General features: G+C 42.5%; 1 protein-coding gene across 1 annotated transcript in view; it reads right to left on the minus strand.

The window, feature by feature from the left end:
• The window catches only part of Znf287 (zinc finger protein 287), a 20,574-nt gene extending 9,684 nt beyond the window's left edge, over positions 1 to 10,890 (minus strand). The window contains exons 1-5 of the mRNA XM_008847119.3: positions 10,528 to 10,890; positions 9,009 to 9,636; positions 8,226 to 8,317; positions 4,981 to 5,107; positions 4,299 to 4,385 (exon numbers count right to left, since the gene is read on the minus strand). Of these exons, the coding sequence (XP_008845341.1) occupies positions 4,299 to 4,385; positions 4,981 to 5,107; positions 8,226 to 8,317; positions 9,009 to 9,411 (709 nt within the window). The 5' untranslated portion in view covers positions 9,412 to 9,636; positions 10,528 to 10,890. The remainder of the gene's footprint in view (positions 1 to 4,298; positions 4,386 to 4,980; positions 5,108 to 8,225; positions 8,318 to 9,008; positions 9,637 to 10,527) is intronic.
• Positions 10,891 to 21,562: the final 10,672 nt, after the last annotated feature.

A 21,562-nucleotide genomic window follows, 5' to 3' on the forward strand; every position in this document is an offset into this window, starting at 1 on the left:
GACTTGGAAGAAATCTTGAGATTTTCAACAGTTTGCTATTGGTTATGGTATAATAATTCTGAAAGTATTCTTGCGTAATGTATGCTAGAACAAATAAGCAAATATACTGATGGTGGAAACTAGCTTACATACTATATGGGAAAGGAGATACAAAGTGGGCCATGGGAATACAAAAATGCAATAGTCATGGTATTGGATTTGAATTAGTTATCAGTATGAACTCATGACTTAAAGAAAACCTACACAGACATATTTCCCATCTCTATCCACTAAGCAGGATCTTGATTTCTAAGTGTTATTCTTCACTAAAATGAGCCAGGGTTCTGGGGGAAATTCCAAGTCCAAGGTTTGTACAAGGTGCTTCTTTGTGAATTATGAACAGTGTTTATACCAGAAAACAAGGGTACCCAGGGACTAACTGGTAATGCCAAGAATATGTTGGGTATTACCCATTGGTTTAAAGGGCTCCCACTGGAAAATTCTGGAACAGCTGAATATCAAAAAACAAAAACAAACAAAAAACCTAAGCAACAAACTCCTCAAGAATTAACAGACCAATACTACTTTGAATTCTTAAAAATTCCATTAGGCTAGGGGCTGGGGAACTGGAGAGATGGCTCAGTGGTTAAGAACATTGGATGCTCTTGCCAAGGACCTGGGCTTGATTCCCAGGACCCACATGGCAGCTAACAACTATCTGTAACTCAAGTTCTAGGGCATCAGGATGCCCTTATCTGGCCTCTGTGGACATTGCATGCATATGGTACACTTATATACGTGCAGGCAAGACACTCATACACATAAAAAAATTTAAATTCCATTAGTCCATAGTGGTTCACACAAAAAAACATAATAGGACAAAGGAGAGGTGGTCCTTCCAAAGAATGCTATTAATCACATAGATAAGATGACTGAGTTAGAAAATCACCACTTTACAACCAGCATAGCAAGGTTATCACAGAAAAGAACAGTCATGTGGCCTCAAAGATTGCACTCCAAAAAATTATTACAGAGAAAAAAAATGCACCTGTAAAATACAGAGACCTTGTGGCATCACCTAGTTAACCAAATTGAGCATCACCAAACTGACATTATGTGACTAAAGAAATGATGTAATACTGTCTTTAAATACTTGGAGCAAAAATGTTTAATTTTAATGTAATCATGAAGAAGCAGGCAAATCAGGATCACTATGTAAACAAGACTACCTGGATCATCAAAAAATAGTATTATGAAAGACTTTTAAAAAAGGAAGAGGCAGCCAGGCATGGTGGCACATGCCTTTAATCCCAGCACTTGGGAGGCAGAGGCAGGCGTATCTCTGTGAGTTTGAGGCCAGCCTAGTCTGGTCTACATAGCGAGTTCTAGGCCAGCTGGGAGACTCTATCTCAAAAAGATTAAAAAAAAAAAAGGAAGTGGCTATGTACTCTGGAAATCAGTGATCAGTGTGGAGATTTCTCAAAAACCTGAAAGAGCTACTATAGGGGCCCAGCTATCCCACTCCTGGGCACATACCCAAGGAGTCGACATCCTATCATGGAGGTGTGCACATCCATGTTACTGCTTCGCCATTCACATTAGCAAGGAAATGAACACAGCCTAAATGTCCATCAACAATGAACAGAAAATGAAAATGTGCTGCATATACACAACAGAATTTTATTCATCCATAAAGAAAAATGAAATGATGAATTTACAGGAAAATGGATCTGGAAAACATATACTAAGTGAGGTAACCCAGGCTCAGAAGGATAAGTACCACGTTTTCTCTTATGTGCAGATCCTAGTTTTTGTTCTGTTTTCTTTTCATTTATTATTATTAATAATAATACTATTATTAGTGTTTGTGTGTATGTGTGTGATGTGTGTCTATGGGTGCTTGTGTCACAGCATGTGTGTGGAGGTCAGAGAACAACTGTGTGGTCAGTTCTTTCCTTCTGTCTTTACATGGGTTCTGGGGATCAAACTCAGGTCACCATGCTTGTGAGGCAAGTACCTTTACCTGCTAGACATTTCACTGGCCCCTTAGTTTCTAGCTGTTAAACATGGATCTAGGTGAGAATAAATGTGGGTAAAATCCGGGAAATTAGAAAGGGGCCCATGAGACTGGAAAAACAAGAGGCTTTAAGGGAGGGAGGTGGGGACAGTGACAGAACACATGTGATATGAAGACAGAAGAGGGAATACTGGGAGGGAAGGCACAGCAGAGAATGGGAAGGCAGAGGGATGGGGCTGAGAATCAACCTAAACTATGTATGAAAATGCCAAAAGGAATCCTGGTATTTTGTAAACAAGCAAGCAAACAAACAAGAAGAAAAAGGAGACCATAGCACTCAATCAAAGAAAAGAGGCCAGGGAACAGGTGTATATCAAAAGAAACTAAAGACAGGAGATACACAGGTGGCAGGACAGGAATTCCTGATTACATCCTGGACTGGGGAGAAAAATATCTATAAGGCATATTTTTGGGACTTTCAAATAAATAAATGATAATGACTGCAGATGAAAAACATATCAGTGTTCCATCTATTGGAATTGCTACTTTTTTACAGGTTTGAACTCTCAAGATCAAGTTACTGTGGAGGAAAGAACAGAGGACTAACATAATAAAAAAGAGAATGAACTAGCTCTCTGCATACTCATTAAGCACTTTTTTTTTTTCAAGGTTTTTGAGACAGGAGCTCACTGAGTAGCCTAGGCTGGCTTTGAACTCACGGTCTTCCTGCTCAGACTCTTGAGTGCTAAGATTACGGGTGTGTGTCACCACTCCCAGCTTAGAATGCTCTTCAAGTTATAATGACAAGCGAAAAATGCTACGCACAAATGATATGGACAGTCTTACCATTTATACTGAAAAATGAACTTACAAAACCCCAACACAATCCTTTTTTTTTCACTGCTGGGGATTAAACTCAGGACCTTGTGCATGCTGGGCAAACGCTTTATCACTGAGTTGCCTCCCTAGTTCTTGAAATTTTTAAAAAAATTTATTTGCTTTTACTTTTATGTGCTTAGTGTTTGCCTGCATGTATCCAAGTGCACAATGTCCATGCAATGCCTGCAGAGGTGGCACTGTAGAAGATTTTGGATCCCCTGGAATTGGGGTTACTGACAGCTATTAGCCACCATGTAGGTGCTGAGAACTGAATCTGGGTCCTCTGCAAAAGCAGCCAGTGTTCTTAACAGCTAAGCCGTCTCTCCAGCCATGAAAAGAAATTTTTATATTGACTTTATGTGCAAAAATCCCCCTCTCCTCTGTAAACAAACAGAATACCTAGAACAACTATTTCTGGGATAAACCAGAATTTTATTAAAAAATAAAATATTAGAAATTATTTTAAAATCCAGGCTTTGTCCTGGAGATTTATTAGCTGACTTCTTATCTGGCAGAGATTTCTAAAGAACAGTGATTCACAGGCATAAGCAAATGGCAGTGGTTGCTCCTGGGGAGATAGAAGATTTGAGTGAGTGTGGTATTCAGGGGAGACTTTTGCCTGTACATAAGAGATAAAGGGGTTTGTTGTTAAATTAGAGTAAAAAACCTCAAAAACTAAGGGAGTCTGAAAAGTATGTTTTTTTTAAAAAATTCAATTTTATGTTTTTTTATTTTATGTGTATGAGTGTATTGCCTGCATGTATGTGAGTGCCCCTGTGTTGTGCAATGCCACAGAGGTCAGAAGAGGGCTTCGGATTCCCCTGGAATTGGAGTTAAGACAGTTCATAGGCACCATGTGGGTGCTAGGAACTGAACCCAGGTCCTTTGTAAGAACACTCAGTGCTCTTAACCGCCGAGCCATCACTCCAGCCCCTGAAAAGTCTGTTTTTAAGGGGCTATGACGCCTGCTTACACATGGGGAGGTGAAACTGGAATAGTGAAGCCCCAGAGAGGGTCTAAGAGACGGGACCTATAGATCTTAGGATAAAATGTGCAAGACATATGGAAAGGCCTAAAAGTGATACTTAGAAACTCTTCCTCAAGACACTTTTTTTTTTGGTCTTTTTGAGACAGGGTCTCCCTGTAGCTGCAGGTGGCCTGGATTCGCTACAGAAACCAGACTGGCCTCAACTCACAGAGATCCACCTGCCTCTGCCTCCTAAGGGCTGGGATTAAAGGCATGTGCCACCACGCCCAGCTCCTGAAGACAATTCTAAGGAAAGAGCCAACAGCTCCAAGTTCTGGACCTGCTGGACCAGCATTTGCAAAGAGTGACTTGTGGTGATTGAAAACTAAGTACCAGCAGAGTTAGGATATAGACTCTTGAAGTACAAAGAAAATCATTTGCTGGTTTTTGTCTCACCTGGACTAGGGCCTTCTAAAATTTCTTTTATCACCATCCATGGTTCTTCTAAGATGGGAATCACAGTTGGTCTGTACACGCTCAGTCCTGTTTAAGAGGGATATAATAAATTTATCTTACTACCTGATAGACATGGGCCTCTATAGGGAAACAATAGTTTAATGGTGTCAGCCTTTCCAGGTAGGCAAACATTTTCTAGTAATATTCAAGAAGATATTCACCTGGAGAGCCTGGAGAAGAGTTCCCCTTTAGAGCAGCCAAGAAAGGGCAAAGCAGAATCCGGCAGTGCCAAGGGGCAGCACTGTGAAGCTGCTCACCAGGATTCTTCTCCTTTTCTGGTCTTTTTGAGACAGGGTTTCCCTGTAGCCCCAGCTGGCCTGGAACCTGCTATTTAGACCAGGCTGGCCTCGATCTCATAGTGATCCACCTGCTCTGCTGGGATTAAAGTCGAGTACCACCATGCCTGGCATGCACACCATGATTCTTAATGGTCTTTCAATCCTGCAGCCTTTCACTTGGGCAAACAAGCAGATTACAGCTATTTTTGTGCCTGAATGAGAACACTCATCTCAAGACCTTATTTTCAGTCAAGAACTTCAGAAACCTAACCCGGTCTTAGCAAGTAGGGGTAGAAAGGTACTTTGGCAGACCTTTTGAGAAGAGAGATATAGATAGTCCTTACCTAGAGAAACCATGTTCCAGTAGTTCTGTAAAGTCACAGTCTTATACAGTTCCTTCTGAACAGGGCGCATTAGTTCCCAGTCCTCTTGGGTGATGTCCACAGCTACATCTTTGAATGTCATTGATTCCTAAAATATCAAATATAACTTAACTTGGGCCAAGACCTACTAGGAAGGGGACAGTGCTCACACTGTATATGTGTAGTGGATGGAAGTCACAGAATCTTAAGTTTTAGGACTTTAAAAGTTGTAGAGTGAAAACCTTCACCTTGCTGGGTGTGGCAGTTCACACTTGTTGTACCAGTACTCAACAGACTGGGACAGGAGATCCTAAGTTTCATGCCAGCCTGGGCTACACAGTGAGTTCAAGCCCGAGCTATGTGGTTAACACCCTGCTTCTAACCAACCAATCAATCAACCAAAGACAGACAAACCCTCATGCAATTTATGGATCCAGAGCACCCTTCAATGGTCCTTAAAGGGAAATTTGAAAATAATGTAGAATTCATTTGGCACTAGCACAGGCATTGGTGGCTCCATCTTAAAGAAGAGGGCTTGGCTGTAGCTCAGTGGTAGAGAACTTGTCTTATGTACTCTAGGAACAAAAGGCTTTATAGTGCGTGTGTGTGTGTGTGTGTGTGTGTGTGTGTGTGTGCATGCCTGTGTCATGATGTGTGGATGTGGTGTGTGTGGAGATCAGAAGACAACGACAGGTGTCAGCCCTCACCTTCCACCTTGTTTGAGACAGGGTCTCTTGTTCGATGCTGCACATAGCAGGCAGCAAGGCAGAGTAGCAGAGCTCTGGGATTATGGATGCACATGACCACATCTAGCTTTATGTGGGTTCTGGGGATCTGGGCTCAGGTCCTCATGCTTGTGTGGCGAGCACTCGACCCACTAAATCATTGCCTCAGCCCAGAAGAAAAGCTAATTTTAAACTACACATAGATGAAAGAGTTGGTTTTGCCTTAAGAATAAATTTATCATAATGAAAATTTCACATGTTCTATAATAAAATGCAGAGCTTTCTCTCTTCAGTCCCTGTTATCCTTATTCCTTTTTATTTAAAAAAAAGCCCCACACTGTTGAAATGCTGCACTTTCAGATGTACTCACAACCTTTTTTGTTGTTGAATAAATTGATTATGGGGGCTAGGAGATGGCTCAGTGGTTAAGAACACCGGCTGTTCTTGCAGAGGACCCACATGGTGGCTAACCATCTGTAACTTCAGTTCCAGGGGATTTGATGCCCTCTTCTGACCTCTGTGGGCAATGCATGACATGGGTGCACTTACACACATGCAGGCAATATACTCATACACATAAAATCTTAAAAAATAAAAGATTACTCTCACATGCTCATTTTCACATAATTGTCAGTAGTCAGTAGATCTAAAAAAAAAATCACATTTTCTTAAGTCAAAGTCTCAGTATGTAGCCCATGCTGGCATTGAATTCATGATATTACTGCCTTGACCCTGCCCAGTTGAAAAGATAATTTGAGACAGTAAAATCACATTAAGCTTATAATTTAGGGAAGAATGACAGCTTTATAATTATTCAATGTTTCTTTTATGTCTTATAAAATGACACAGGACATACAATGCTTAGTGCTAGATATTTTAAGTTTTTTTTCTGGCATGCATGTGTGTTTTTAGTACTGGCTAAAGAATCTTTATTTCATTTTGTCTTACAATCTTTACATAAAATTGAGATCCATTTTGCATGTCTCCTTCCTTCCTTCCTTCCTTCCTTCCTTCCTTCCTTCCTTCCTTCCCTCCCTCCCTCCCTTCCTTCCCTCCTTCCTTTCTTCCTTCCTGTCTTTTTCTACTGTGCTTTGCTGCCTGCCATGTGCAGCATCGAACAAGAGACCCTTGTCTCAAACAAGGTGGAAGGTGAGGCACCTAATGTTGTCTTCTGATCTCCACACACACCACACCCACACATCATGACACAGGCATACACACACACCACACACACACAACACACACACACACACACACACACACACACACACACACACACTATAAAGCCTTTTGTTCCTAGAGTACATAAGACAAGTTCTCTACCACTGAGCTACAGCCCAGCCCTTTTCTTTAAGATGGAGTCACCATCTTTTTGAGAGTCTCCTTATAGCTCCAGGTGACCTGGAACTCACTATGTAGACCAGGCTGGCCTTGAACTCACAGAGATCCACTTGCCTCTGACTCCTGAGTGCTGGGACTAAAGGTATGCGCCACCACACCCTGTGCATGCATATCATGTTTTTTTTTTCCTTCCTTCCCTCCCTCCCTCCCTCCCCCCCTCGTCTTTTTGAGATAGCCCCAGGTAACCTGGAACTATGTAGACCAGGCTGGCCTTGAACTTAGACAGATCACTTGCCTCTGCCTCCCAAGTGCTAGGACTAAAGGTGTGTGCCACCATACCTGGTGCATGTCATTTTCTGTGACAGTCATTTTTACTCAAACTTTCTCTTATTTCTAACATATTTCCCCTTGATTTTCATGGGTTTTGCATTGTATCATCTATAAATAATCATGCTACTTTAGTTATCAAAGGCTTTCCAATTTCAAGCCATACAAGTTTTTCAGCTGGCCTGGAACTTGCTATTTAAACCAGAATGGCCTTGATCTCACAGATATCCACCTGTCTCTGCCTCCTGAGTGCTTGGATTAAAGGTCTGTACCACAATGCCCATAAAATACTTCTCTTAATGCTGCTTGATCTGATATTTATTCCTTAAAACAAGAGACTAACAATCAAAGAGTATATCATAGGACATATGACCTTTACTTGTTGATGAAGAAAAATATTAGTAACTATTATTTGCATTTGTTGATTACTTAACTGTAATCTAGGTTAAGAACAACTACAAAACCTCATAATATTTAGTCTTCATAATCTAAGAGGCAAATTATACTTACTGGAGCTGAACAACTAAGGCTAAAAGCAGTTAAGAATCTTGTCCCAAATTATAGATTCAATGGCAGAGCCAGGAGCCCAAACCTGGGTCTTGCCTGGCTGCAGAAGTCAATCTCAACTTTTACACAATATTGCTCACTTAAAGTCAGAATGTGAGGAAACACATAGCAAAGGAAGGCAACAGAGGCACAAGTGCTTACCAAGAGAAACTGATGCCTTGGCCTTAGCTAGGGCTCTTGAGGGCTCTGTAGTTACAGGTCCAGGATAAAACATATCCTCACACACTAAGAAGCCACTTTAAAATCATAAAAGAAAATCAAACTCACTTTAGTCACCAAGTCACTGAGCCGCTCTACCTGGAAAGCATGTTTGGGCTGTTCCTCTGGAATCTCTTGGGAAAGGGCAGAATTCTGAGGTGCTGGGGAAGACAATGATGGTTAGTCTGCATGCACAGCCTAGGAATCACTTTACCAGACATGTCTATACTTTCTTAAAGTGAGAAGTCAAAAGAAAACTGAAAACTTTACTTATACTTCAGAGTCAGAGGGAAAGGCCAAGGGCTTGTCCAAAGACATCAGCACAGACTTCAGAAAGAAGCCTGCTTTGGGACTAAGTTTATGCAGAAAATTCATAATTCTCTATAGTATGTTTTTGGAGGCACTGGGGGATCAAACCCAGAACCGTGTGCACGTGAAGCAAGCGCACTCCACCATCAAGCTATATCTTCCAACTCTAATCTTTGATGCAAAGTTGTGAGTTGTCTCAATACACGAATGTTCTTTGGACACATATCATTTTGAAGCATATTACTGTAAAATTGTACTCAGAGAGCCATGAGACAAATGGTCCAGAGCTCACAGTGGGCTCACGATGGCTCATTTCGTTGTGTCTGGTCATTCTTTCATGCCATTTCTCCTTTGGGATGACAGAAGGACTCTGGTCCCAAGCACTCTGGGAGCACAATGCATGATGGACCTCATGTTACATACAGCTCATTGGTATTCACTGACCTTTATTCTCCCCAATTTCTCTGAAGGAGGCTCTGAGGTGCTAGGTGTCTTCTCTAACCACCCAGGGATTCTACCCCCTGTGCTTGACATAAATCTCACCTTCCTCTTCTAGAATTTGAGTCAAATCCTCCACCAGAGTCACCACTTCCTCACTGCTCTCTGGATACTGAGACTTTACCCAAGTCCTAACCTCCCCAGGCAGGATGGTCAGGAATTGCTCCAGCACCAGCAACTCAAGGATTTGTTCCTTGGAGTGAACCTCAGGTCTCAACCACTTAAGGCAGAGCTCTCGGAGTTGACTTAATGCTTTCCGTGGACCAGCCATGTCTGGGTATGGAAAATTTCTAAAATTCTGTCGACAGGTCTCAGTGTCACGCAAGAGTCTTGAAGTGAGCATTTGCTTCTCAACACTGCAGGGTCCACTTTGAACCTTGTCTTGTTTCCACATTAGAAGGACTTGGGAGCGCGAAGAACTGGTCATCCTACTTCTTGAGGCTAACATTGCTATACACAGGAGAATCAATCTGGCAATATCCTTTATTTCTCCAGTATTGAGCCAACTGCTTGAAGTTTCACGCTACAGTCACAAAACACTTTTTTTTTTTTTTTTTTTTTTTTTTTTTTTAAATCAAGGGCTGATGTAGCCAGGGCCAGAACAGAACCAAGGTAGAATTTGCAGCTTGTAACAAATTCTGAGCCCAGAACTTGCAAGGATGAGTAAGGGTCCCTGAAACACAAGAATGAACCATAAGGTCAAGAATTCCTGGGGTACTCTGCTACACATCGCGCACACACAGAAAGCAGACCCTTCAGCATGCACAGATAAGTGCACAGATTTACCTAGTCTATCCCTACATCCTTGGCCTTGGAACTGCAATCAGCTTAGTGGTAGTGTATGTGTGTGGTGTGTGTGTGTGTTTGTGTAGTAGCTACCATAAAAATATGGTGACAGAAACAATAATTATGTGCAAAATATTAACTTCTAAATTGTTAAAAATTAATCACGTTATAGAAGAAAAAGTTTCAGTATTTTAGTCACTGATGTTGCAGAAGCTCCAATGGCTGAACTGGTTCTCAGCAAAAGCTCCACATCCATTACTGGGGCAAACTGGGAGGTTCCCAAGAACCTCGTGGGGGTGGGGCTGAGGCAACCTATCTACCTGCCTCTCATACTCTAGCTTTGCACTATCAGAGCTGGGAAGACAAGACCGCTGGACTGTGATTGGAAGCTGTTCTTTCAGTGCTTCTACAAGAGACGGTTCCTCAAGGATAAATCGAAACCGGGATTCCCAAAGACAACCTCCGAAGCACGCACGAAAAACCCCTCATCCTCTTGTCCCGGGGCTCCACCTCTGGGACCTGCGCATCCGCTGCCGTGCCAGCAGCGCCAGCGGTTTATCAGGCCCGGGTGGGGGGAGATGCACCGGCCTCGTGTCCAGTCACCTCCCTTTCCCGGCCGGTCTGGGGCAGCGGGAAAGTCGGGACCGCACGACGCGCACCGCTGGGGCTGGGCCCGCACGGCAGCCTCCGCCCCGGCCTCCCGCATGCGGTGAGCACTGCCTGGGGCACGCACGGCCCGGCCGGCCCGAGCGGACACTCGCGCCCGGGACATCAGTACCTGTCGCTGGGACCCGGCCGCGCAGCTCGAGCGGCCCCGGGCAACAATGGCGACGGTGTCCCTGGCGCCTGCGTGGCGGACTCGGCCCTGAGGGGCACAGGGACCTCTGGTTCCGCCACTTGCCTCTCCGGGAGGGGCCGGGAGCCGTCAGGACCCGCCCGCCCCAGCTCGGTCCCCGAGAAGCCCGGGCCGGAACCCCCAGCGCCTAGGCTTCGCAACGACCTCGCCTCGGCGCCACTGCGCATGTGCGCCCGGAGAACGCTGCGCGCTGGCTGAGCCAATAGGAACTCGAACTTCTGCCTCCCCGTCCTGAGCCCCTGGGCCCTGGACCTGTCTCCATGGCAACCTCCTCCACCCATCAGTATGACTTGCTTGTTAGCCTGCAAGGTTTTGAAGGGAACTTTAAAGTTTCTCTGGGCAGAGACAGGCCTAGCAGATAACTTGGACATCGGGGAAGTATCGGAAGCTGGCAAAGTGTTTGGACAGTGAAGCTCCATGCTAATTATCCAGAGGTAGATGGATGGGGAAGATGTGGGCTTACAGGGCTACAAAGCTGTTTCGGAGTTTTACTGTGCATAAACACATAATGGCTCCGATTCTCTTTTCAAGAATCTGACACTGAAACTTTCAGATTGGAAAAAGAGCCACATGTTATTTATGAGATGCAAAACAAAAATACAAAAGGTGTTGTAAAATAAAGTAACATATTTCATGTGTTTCTGTTACAAACTTCCCTGTTAACAAACCACCTCTAAACATAGTAGTTTTAAAGAACACTCGCTTTATTATGATCTTGGATTCTGTGGGTCAGGAATTTGGAGGGGGAGTGGCCTGGGTGGCTCTTCTCTGTCCCATTGTGTCTGTAGCCTCACGAGATGATTCCATGCCTGAGGGTCCAATTCCAAGATGGCCCTCTCACCATATGGCTAGTGCTTAGGATGAGATGGCTTAAAGATGGGTTCAGCTTGGGTTTAACAAGTGTCTAAATGTGGTCCCTTCAACATAAAGGATTCAAGGAAGTTGGACTTACTACATGGGGGCTCTGGGCTTCCAGAGTGAGTGTTCCAGTGAACAAGGAAGTAGCCTTATGGCCAGTTTTTATATAGCTTGGAAGTTACCTAGCACCAGTTCTGTCACACTCTTAGTCAAAGAAGTCACAAGCCACAGAATCAAATGGAGGCAGATACAGACCTCATGGGAGGGGGTGTCAAAGAGTTTGAATATCACTGTATGGGATGTTTTTAACAAAGTTGGGAGTGTGCCATCTTTTGGTGTACCCTCATGGCTATGCCTCACCTGTGATTTGAGTGAACACTAATGTAGGTGTTGCTGCATGGAAATTATGTAGCTGTGGGTGATTAAAGTCCACAAACTCAATTAAACTAAGTATAGGATGAAATCCTAGTTCATTTGAGTGGGCTTGATTTAATCAGTTAAAAGTTTGTAAAATCAGGGCTGGAGAGATGGCTGGTTGTTCTTGCAGAAGACCCGGGTTTGAATCCCAGCACCCACATGGCAGGTAACAGCTGTCTGTAACTCCAATCCCAGGGGATCTTACAGCCTCTTCTGACCTCTGTAGGCATTGCATAACATGGGTGCACTTACCTACATGCAGGCAATACACGCATATACATAAAATAAAAATAATGAAAAAAATTTTAAAAGTTTATAAAATCAGAACCAAGGCCACCCTAATGCATAAACTCCATGTTTTCTATGCGTTCCATCCTGTCTTTCCTCATGGACTACTCTATGGAGGTTTTTTTTTTTTTTTTTTTTTTTTTTTTTTTTTTTTTTTGCTTTATTTTTATTTTTTTGAGACAGAGTCTTGCTATGTAGACCAGGCTGGTGGTGATCCTCCTGACTTTGCCTCCAAAATGCTGGGATCATAAAAGTGTACCACCATGCCTGGTTTGTGCCATATGGACTTTAACTTCACTTAGTCATACCCTCAATTGAGTAGACCAATTATATGCAATACATTTTCTTATATAACTTACTGGTTCTGATTCTCTTGACTGAACATGATTGATACAATTCGTAATCCTAATGTCTGATAACATGGGATTTATGAGTATAAAATAGCAAATTTTTATTTGTAAAAAATAAAAATTGAGATGCCAACTTGCTGCCTTCCATTTTGAGCAGTTGTGCTGGGCCCTGTTGAGTTTATCTGAGACCCACATCACAGCTTATTGCCAGCTCCCTCAGCAGTTTCTCCTTGCAGATAAACCTTCAAGAATAGGCTGAACAATAAGACTTCCCCACTTCAGAAGAGACGTCCAAACAAAAATTGTGCAAACTGCAAACAAGAGGAACACGACTCCTCCAAAAGAACAGCTACCAAACTCTGGACTAGGTAAAATACCAGATTAAGGTTTCAACCATTTTTTGGCAAAAATCATCGGTGACTTGAAAGAAGATACAAAGAAGCAGGTGAATTCAGCCAGGATCTGGTGAGGAAAGTTAGTGACAAAGAGACAAAAGTCAGCAAAGCAGATGAGAAAATCAGCATCAGGAATGAAAACCAGCAAGGAAATTTGCTTATTTTCACATGTATTTTTTTGGGGGTTACCTTTTAGATTTATTTTTGATAGTCGTATACATGTGTAAGTGTATTTTGATGATATTCATTCCAATTACCCTCTGGTGTTCCCCTCCCACTCCTGCTGAGCCCTCTTCCCAGCTAGTCCATCTCCTATTTTCAGGTCTTTTGGGACCCAAAGAGTTTAATTAAGATTGCTTGTATGAGCATGGATGGGAGCTAAAATTGAGATAAAAATAAAAATGTTGGAAATGAAAAACTCAGTGAATCAAATAGAAAGACACAACGGGAAGCATCTCCAATAGACTTGATCAAGTAGAAAAAGAATATCAGGGATGGAGGACAAGATTGACTACTCATTCAAATATCAGTAGAACAAAAATGAATATTATAACGTCCAAGAACCCCGGGACATGATCAGGAGACCAAACCAAAGAATACACAGTATAGAAGGAGCTGAGATAAATACTAAAGGCATAGAATGAAATAACAGCAGAAAAAACCCTCAAATTTATAGTAACAAACATTTAAACACAAGAGGCATTTAGAACTCCAAATAGGCATGACCAGAGAGGAAACTGTTCATGAAATATTGTAGCCCAAATGTCAAAAATACAAAGCAAAGAAGCAATATTAAAAGCCGCAAGAGGAAAAAAATGCTAACTCATCTACAAAGGCAGAAACATCAGACCTCTTGTCAGCAACCCTCAAAGCCAGTAAAGCACGAAATAGGAAAGTAACTGAGTGCTAACCAAAAGTTCTTTATCCAGAAAATGCGACGGACCAGCCCAGACCGGAGCACTCAGTCCAACGGGAACAGGGAATCGGAGAGTGGGCAAGGATTCCGCGAGTGACAGACACAACACAAGAGATGGTTGATGATCTGAATGTAATTTTCTAAAGTGGAGCATCAGATACTAGTCTTTTAAATTGCAAGAAATAAACATTGTCATTCTGAAATGTCAAAAAAAGAAAGAAAAGAAAAACAGTATTTTACTTGGTGGGGGCAGAGGCAGGTGGATCTCTGAGAACAAAGCCAGCCTGATCTACCTAGAAAGTTCTAGGCCAGCTGGGGCTCAAGGAGACCCTGACTCAAAACAACAACAACAACAACAAAAATAATGCAAATTGGCCATGATGGGATAAAATTGTAATCCCAGCCTCTGGAGGCTGGGGGAGGAAGACTGCAAGCTCAATGATAGCCTGTGTTTCTATCCATGTTTCTTATACTGCCTGTAATTATTTAAATATACTTTGCTGTTGACTTGTAGTAAAGGCACCAAGGTGGTCTGGATCTAGCTAACCTATCCATAAACTATAGTGAATACCATGAAACTTTCCTTCTTTGAATATTTACCCATCTATTATTTCCTTCACAAACTCCTGTATGAGGAAGTGGTTCATCAATGGGCTCAGGGATTCTAAATATGGTCTCCTTTCCCTTAAGGGGATGCCATAGCCTACCTCTCCCTAACTCGTAGGCAATTCCTAAGTCTGTCTTAACTAAAGGCAGCAATCTTCTTTCAGTATCCCTTTAATCTCCTTGAGTCAACTCTAGGAACTGAAGCAGGGGGATTATATACAAATAATTCTTCTTTCTGTAACTTATCTAGAATTTTCCAAGGTTGCTTATTCTTAGCTACTTTACTTATTGTTTGAAATAAGAAAAGAGCATTTGGAGGAAGTCTAATATCGGGTAACTGAGTTCCCAGGAAATCATCCGTATCTAGCCTCTCTTTAGGTGGGCCTAATGACCTGCGTAGTCTATGGGGAAAGAACAGGAATGAAGACAGCAATGAAGACAAGAACTAAAGCAGAACAGCCAAGGACACAGCATGCTTTTTAACACAGCCATCTCCAGGAAGCATTCTTCCTTTGAAGTTTTCTCAGCCTCGACCCAGGGAGGTTCCTCATGCGGGCTCCACTGGAGGTGGCGTGACAAGAAAAGCTGCCTTTTAAAACTGATATAGAAATATATATGGGAGTTGGAGAGATGGCGCAGTGGTTATGAGCATTGACTGCTTTTGCAGAGGACCTGGACTTGATTCCCAGCACCCACATGATGTCTAACAAATGTCTGTAACTCCAATTCCGGGGATCTGATGCCCTCTTCTGTCCTACATGGGTATTGCATGACACAGTTACATTTATATACATGCAGGCAATACACTCATACACATAAAAAATAAAAATAATAACTATTAGAAATAAGGATATCCAAGATAAGCAAACATGAAAACAGTTCGTGGCCATCAAGACAGCACTGCAGAAAATACTTAAAGGAGTTCTATATAGAAAGGAGAAAGAGGGGATGGAGAGATTGCTCAGCGGTTAAGAACACTGGCTGTTCTTGCAGAGGACCAGGGCTTGAATCCAGCACCCACATGGCAGCTAACAACTGTCCATAACTCCAGTTCCAGGGGATCCGATGACCTCTTCTATCCTCTGCAGGCATTGCATGACATGGGTGCACTTACATACATGCAGGCAATACACTCCTACCCATAAAATAAAAATAATAAAATTTTAAAAAAAGAAAGGAGGAAGAATATCTCAACCACTAGAGCACAGGAAAGATTAATTTCCTGAGAGGACTAGGTGGACAAAGGAGACCTAGGAGGAATCAGCCATGTCCAACACAGTAAATGACTAGACCCTAGACCCTTGATACCAGTAGGGTAGAAAGTAAAGAAAAAATATCAATCTAGCCAACCAGAAAAACAACAAAATTACAGGAATGAATAAACATCTCTCAGTAATAACCTTGAATATAAATGGCCTCAACTCACCAATAAGGAGATGCAGACCAATGGACAGGATTTTGAAAAATTAGATCCATCTGTTGTGTCCATGAAACAAAACTTACTGATAAAGATACTCACAGACTGAGAATCAAATGATGGAAAATAGTGTATCAAGAAAACAGAAACCGAAAAGAAGTTGGCATATCTATTCTGATATCTGATAAATAGACTTCCAGTCAAAATTAGCCACTGAGTTACCTCTCCAGCCTCTTTAGCTTTCTTTTCAAATCCAGGATCACCCGCCTAGGGATGGTACTACCCACAGTGGTCTGGACCCTCCTGCATCAATTAATAAGGAGGAAAATCCCCCACGGACAGGCCCCCAGGCAAATTTGATCTAAGTATTTCCCCAGTTAAGGCTTTTCTCCCAGGTTACTCTAGGCTGTATGAAGTTGACAATTAAACCTATCTAGGACACCAGGGTATATGTGGAAAAGGGGAGTATCCGGCAGTTTCAAGGGTGTTGGATTCAGGGTATGCGTTCATGTTAATATCTATGAACTTGAAGCAACATGAGGAGCATGTGTTAGAATGGAAGAATATGGGTACCAGGTGATAAGTGGAAGCTTATTTTGTGGCATCTATAAGATTCACTGTCCATTTCATTAGTAATTTCCTAATACCTTGAATGTATTGTTGGGATGGATGTGTAGAAACACAAATTGGGTCAATAATTAGTGGAGAGAGTACTCTCAAAATGGAGAAGCCAAGTGGAGTACTCTGAAATGGCATTCCTACCCCATCCCTGGACAGGACATAAATAAAAAAAGAGCATCACATCCTAGAAGGAATGACAGGGATTCATGCCTCTCTTCATGACCTAATGGCATAGACTAGTGTTCCTCATTGTAGTCAATAGGCCCTTCCAAAAAGGAAGTCTGGAATATGATTGTGGATTATTATGAAAATAAAAAACTTTATATAGTTGATTGGACATGTTAAGGCATCCTTAAATACAGGATACTCAACTATTAGCCTGACCAATGTGTTCATTTTCCAGAAGAAAAGGGGTAGGAGGCAAGTTGGAGGCCTTGGTAAAGCACAAGCACTATAAAGGCAGAAATAAATCTTATAGTTTTAGTAGCGTGGTGTTCCAGTAAACATTTGATGGTCCAATGGGCAATGGGGTATGCCAGGAATTCACTGTACTGTAAAGAATGGAGTATTGTATCTTGTACTCCTAGCTCTTACCAAGGACCTGGCACAATTCCTGATAGGACTTTGGGTTCTAAAGGCAGAATAATGTTGTGTGACACTCTGCTTGGAGAGACATGAGCAAATGTCTGCTCACCCCAGATAGGGAACAAATGGCATACTAAAAGTAAAGATATCACCAAAGTCCAACTTGGTGAACCAATGAGTTTTATCAAGGTTACTTATAGGAGTATGGGTGAGGGGTTACTTACAGGATCAGAAATGACTCAAAGACAGTTGTGTAGTGGTTTGAATGAGAAGTGTTCCCTACAGGCTCAAGTATTTGAACACTTGGTCAGCTGGTGGCACTATCTAGTGATGGTCATGGAACCTTCAAGAGGTGTGGCCTACCTAGTTAGAGGAGGCATATCACTGGGGCGGGCTTTGAGAGTTCATAGGCTGGTCCTACTTCCAGTTTGCCTTCTTTGCTTCCTGCATATGCTTGAAGATGTGAGCCCTCAGGTTTCTCCTCTAGTTGCCTCTTCTACTTTCTGCCATGATGGACTCTTATCCCTCTGGAACCATAGCCCCCAAATATTCTCTCTTCTATAAGTTACCTTGGTCATGGTGTTTGGTTACAGCAGCAGAAAAGTAACTAATACAGCAGCATCACCAAAAGCCCACCCCAGGATGGGCTGCAGCTCAAGAAAGTTGGAACTTGGAGCACATTGCACAATTTGCAAACAGCTTGCCTGGTTGGAGAGTGTTGCTTTCAGTCACTTCAGGTAATCTGAGCCTTTTCTAAGCACTCAGCTGGCCTCTGCTTCTTTCAGACAACCTAGCTGATCTGCCTCTTCAGGGAAGTTCAGCTTGTCTGAGACACTTCGAGGTAGCTGGCTTGTCTGACAGTGTCTCTCAGCAGTTCTTACTGATTACATACACTTGGTGAGGGAGGAGCTTTGTGTATATGGTCAGTTTCAGGGACTTCCTGAAGCTTTTTGAGCTTTTTGCTTTCACTGCAGGATGGACTGTCTCACCTCCCCTTAGAACATCCTGTGTCTTAATGAGGTTTCCTCCAAGATGGAAGGTTTTATATACAAGGAGATTTCTACACATCACATGGGAACTTGTCAGCTCCATGGCCACAGATCAGGAGAAGGGTAGGGGTCAGGACCAGCTGTAGTTCAAGCAGTGCTTCCACTTGAGCCATATAAGTCAGTAGAGGTTTTGAGTATTGGAGGTATCTGGGCACAAAGAGTGTTATGACTCCAAGATGTTGGAGATGCCAGAGCTGTAAGACATTTGCCAAGGAGAGCAGCATACAGGAAGAAGAACCAGCCCAAGAGAGAGATGTATGTTGCAGGCAGCTAAGCTGGAAGGGTGGAGCCTTTGAAACTAACGTTAGGATTTGGTGTTTGCCCAGCTACGTTTCATTCTTTCTTTGGTTTCATATTTCCTCACTCTCTCCTGATTCCTCCTTTTTCAAATGGTAATGTATATTCTGTGCCATTGTAGGTTGGGAGTATGTAATTAGCTTTCTTATTTTATTGGAAGTTACAATTAAGAGATTGCTTTGGGTCTCAAAAAAGCCTTTGGATTTTGGACTTTTGAACAGTTAGGGACTAACAGTTAGGGACTAACCACATTATGATGCGGTGATGCGATTATGATATGATGTGGTGATTTGAGTGAGAAATGCCCCCTATAGACTCAACTATTTGAACTTTTAGTCCCTGTTGGTGGTGCTGTTTGAGAGAGGTCGTGGAATCTTCAGGAAGCGTAGCCTTCCTGGAGGAAGGATGTCGCTGGGGGTGGGCTTTGAGAGTGCATAGCCTTTCCCCACTTCCAGTTCACTCTCTCTGCTTGGTGTTTGCTGTTGAAGATGTGATAGCTCAGCTTCCTGCCTCTGCTACTATGCCTGCCGCATACTGCCATGCTTCCTCACCATGATGGACTCTCCCACTGGAACCATAAACCAAAACAAGCTCCATAAGTTGCTTTTGGGCATGGTGTTTTATTATAGCAACAGAAAAGTAACTAGTACAGTCCTGTAGTGATTAGAGCAAGTGGATAGTCCCTGGGAGATAACAAAGGTGGTTGGGGATAGAGGCTCTGGGTTTGAATTTGAAACATGTAGAGGTCAGTTTTTTTTCTGTTTGTAAGAGGTGGCTGGCTCTGGAAAGGGCAGTCTTTCAAGAGTCAGCAACAGCCTAAATGTTAAAATAGCAGAATATAGAAGCTTGGAGTGGTGGCACACATGTAGTCCTCGTACTTTGAGCCTGGGAAAGGATGATCATTTGAACCCAGGAGCTTGAGACTGGCATAGACAGTACAGCAAGAACCCACCTCAAAAATAAATATAATGTATAAAATATTAACAAAACATACAGAAAAAGAGAGACATGGCTTATACAGACAAATGCAGGTTATCTGGGTAAATGGCTCATATTTTCATATCATTTCCCCAGGAATGATTCTCTGACACCTCTTCCTCAGAGCATCCTTATGCACAGGGAAGCAGCGGGACTCATTACCAGCTAATGGAGGAAGAAAAACTGCTACATGGGTTCGTTGTGAGTTGGCTTCATAAGTAGGTAATAGCTAAGAATGGGGTTACATTTTAACCCCAACTAGAAGTGGTTAAAATGACCCCATAAAAAAAAAGAAGAAGAAGAAAGACCACATGAAGTTATCAGAAAAAAGTGATGGGGAGATATGGGAGGAGTTGGAGGGGGGGGAGTGGGCATGGATTTGATCAAAACACCTTATATGCACTCTCTCACCAATGTTCTTCAAGACCACTTCTTTTTAAAAAAAAATAACTATGAGAATGGTCATCCATTTCATATGGAAAGAGATGTAGGCAGAAGGATATCCATGTGCAGTTGATGCGTAGCTTGGGATTGTTGGTCAAAGATAGTGACTGAATCAGATTGAAATCAAGGAGGTCTGGAAGAAGAGGCCAGTAGATGGATCCATATGAGGAGGCATGGAGTGTGACAACTATATGTTAATATTCACCAGAAAGGTTCTTCTGTGGAAGAGGTTGTAAACCACCCAATAGGATGGCCTGACCAGTTGTCATCAGCAAATCTTTACCATTAGCCACCCCTAAAGCAATCTGGCTAGCTATACTAGCTGAATTGGTAAGCTCTAGGGTCAAGGGAGATATGGGAGGGTCAATATATAAGGTGGAGAGCAATTGAGGAAGACACCCGATGTCAGCTTCTGGCATCCCCCACATGTGCCCACATATATGCAAACATGCATACACACATGTGCGCGCGCACACACACACACATGCCAGATCAATAGTGTTCCTGTGTACCAATAAAAAATATGCTGAGGAAGAAATCAGAAAACAATTCACAATTGCCTCAAAAAATATCTTGGAACAAACCTAACCAAGAAAATGAAAAGATTTTATAATGTACACTTTAAGATTAAAGAAAAAGGGGCTGGAGAGATGGCTCAGCGGTTAAGAACACTGACTGTTCTTGCAGAAGACCCAGGTTCAAATCCCAGCACCCACATGGCAGCTAACAACTGTCCTAACTCCATTTCCGGGGATCCAACAGTGTCTTCCATCCTCCGCAGGCATTGTACGACACTGGTGCACTTACCTACATTCAGGCACTGCACTCATACACATAAAATAATAAAGTAAAAAAAAATACTAAAGAAAGAAACTGAAGAAGACTCTAGAAGATTTAAAGACCTCCCATGCTCATGGATTGGAAATATTAATATGGTAGAAATGGATATTACTATAAGCAATCTACAGATTCAATGTAATACCCATTAAATTCCAATGCTGTTGTCCACAGAACTAGAAAAAAAATCATTACATTGCAACATGAAAGCACAAAAGACCCCTAATAGCCAAAACATTCCTGAACAAAAGGAATAATGCTGGAGGTATCATCATACTTGATTTCAAGTTATACTACAGAGCTGTAGTAATAAAAACAGCCCCAAAAGTAGAAACTTAGATTGATGGACTAGAATAGAGGACACAGATACAAACCTTGAAAGCTAGAGTAACCTAATTTTTGGCAAAGATGTCAAAGACATGCATTGGAGAAGAGACAACCTCTTCAACAAATGGTGCAGGGAAAGCTGGATAGCCACATGGTAGACGAACAGGGCTTCACACACACACACACACACACACACACACACACACACACACTATACACAAAATCAACTCTAAGTGGATCAAAGACCTTAACATCACACCTGAAACTGAAATTGCTGGAGGTAAAAGTAGAGAAAATACTTCAAGACAAAGGCATATATGTAAGAAATTCTGAATACTGGCCATGGTGGCACACGCCTTTAATCCCAGCACTTGGGAGGCAGAAGCAGGCAGATCTTTGTGAGTTCAAGGCCAGCCTGGTCTACATAGTGAGTTCCAGGCCAACTGTGGCTACAGAGAGACCCTGTAGAAAAAAGAAAAAAAAAGAAACTTCTGAATAAGATCCCAATCATGCAGGAAATATGCCAACAACTGACAAGTGGGACTTTATGAAATTAAAAAGCAAGCTTCTTC

This window comes from Nannospalax galili, unplaced genomic scaffold (assembly GCF_000622305.1).
Source record: "Nannospalax galili isolate Female #2095 unplaced genomic scaffold, S.galili_v1.0 scaffold1283, whole genome shotgun sequence".
NCBI classification, from domain to species: Eukaryota; Metazoa; Chordata; class Mammalia; order Rodentia; family Spalacidae; genus Nannospalax; species Nannospalax galili.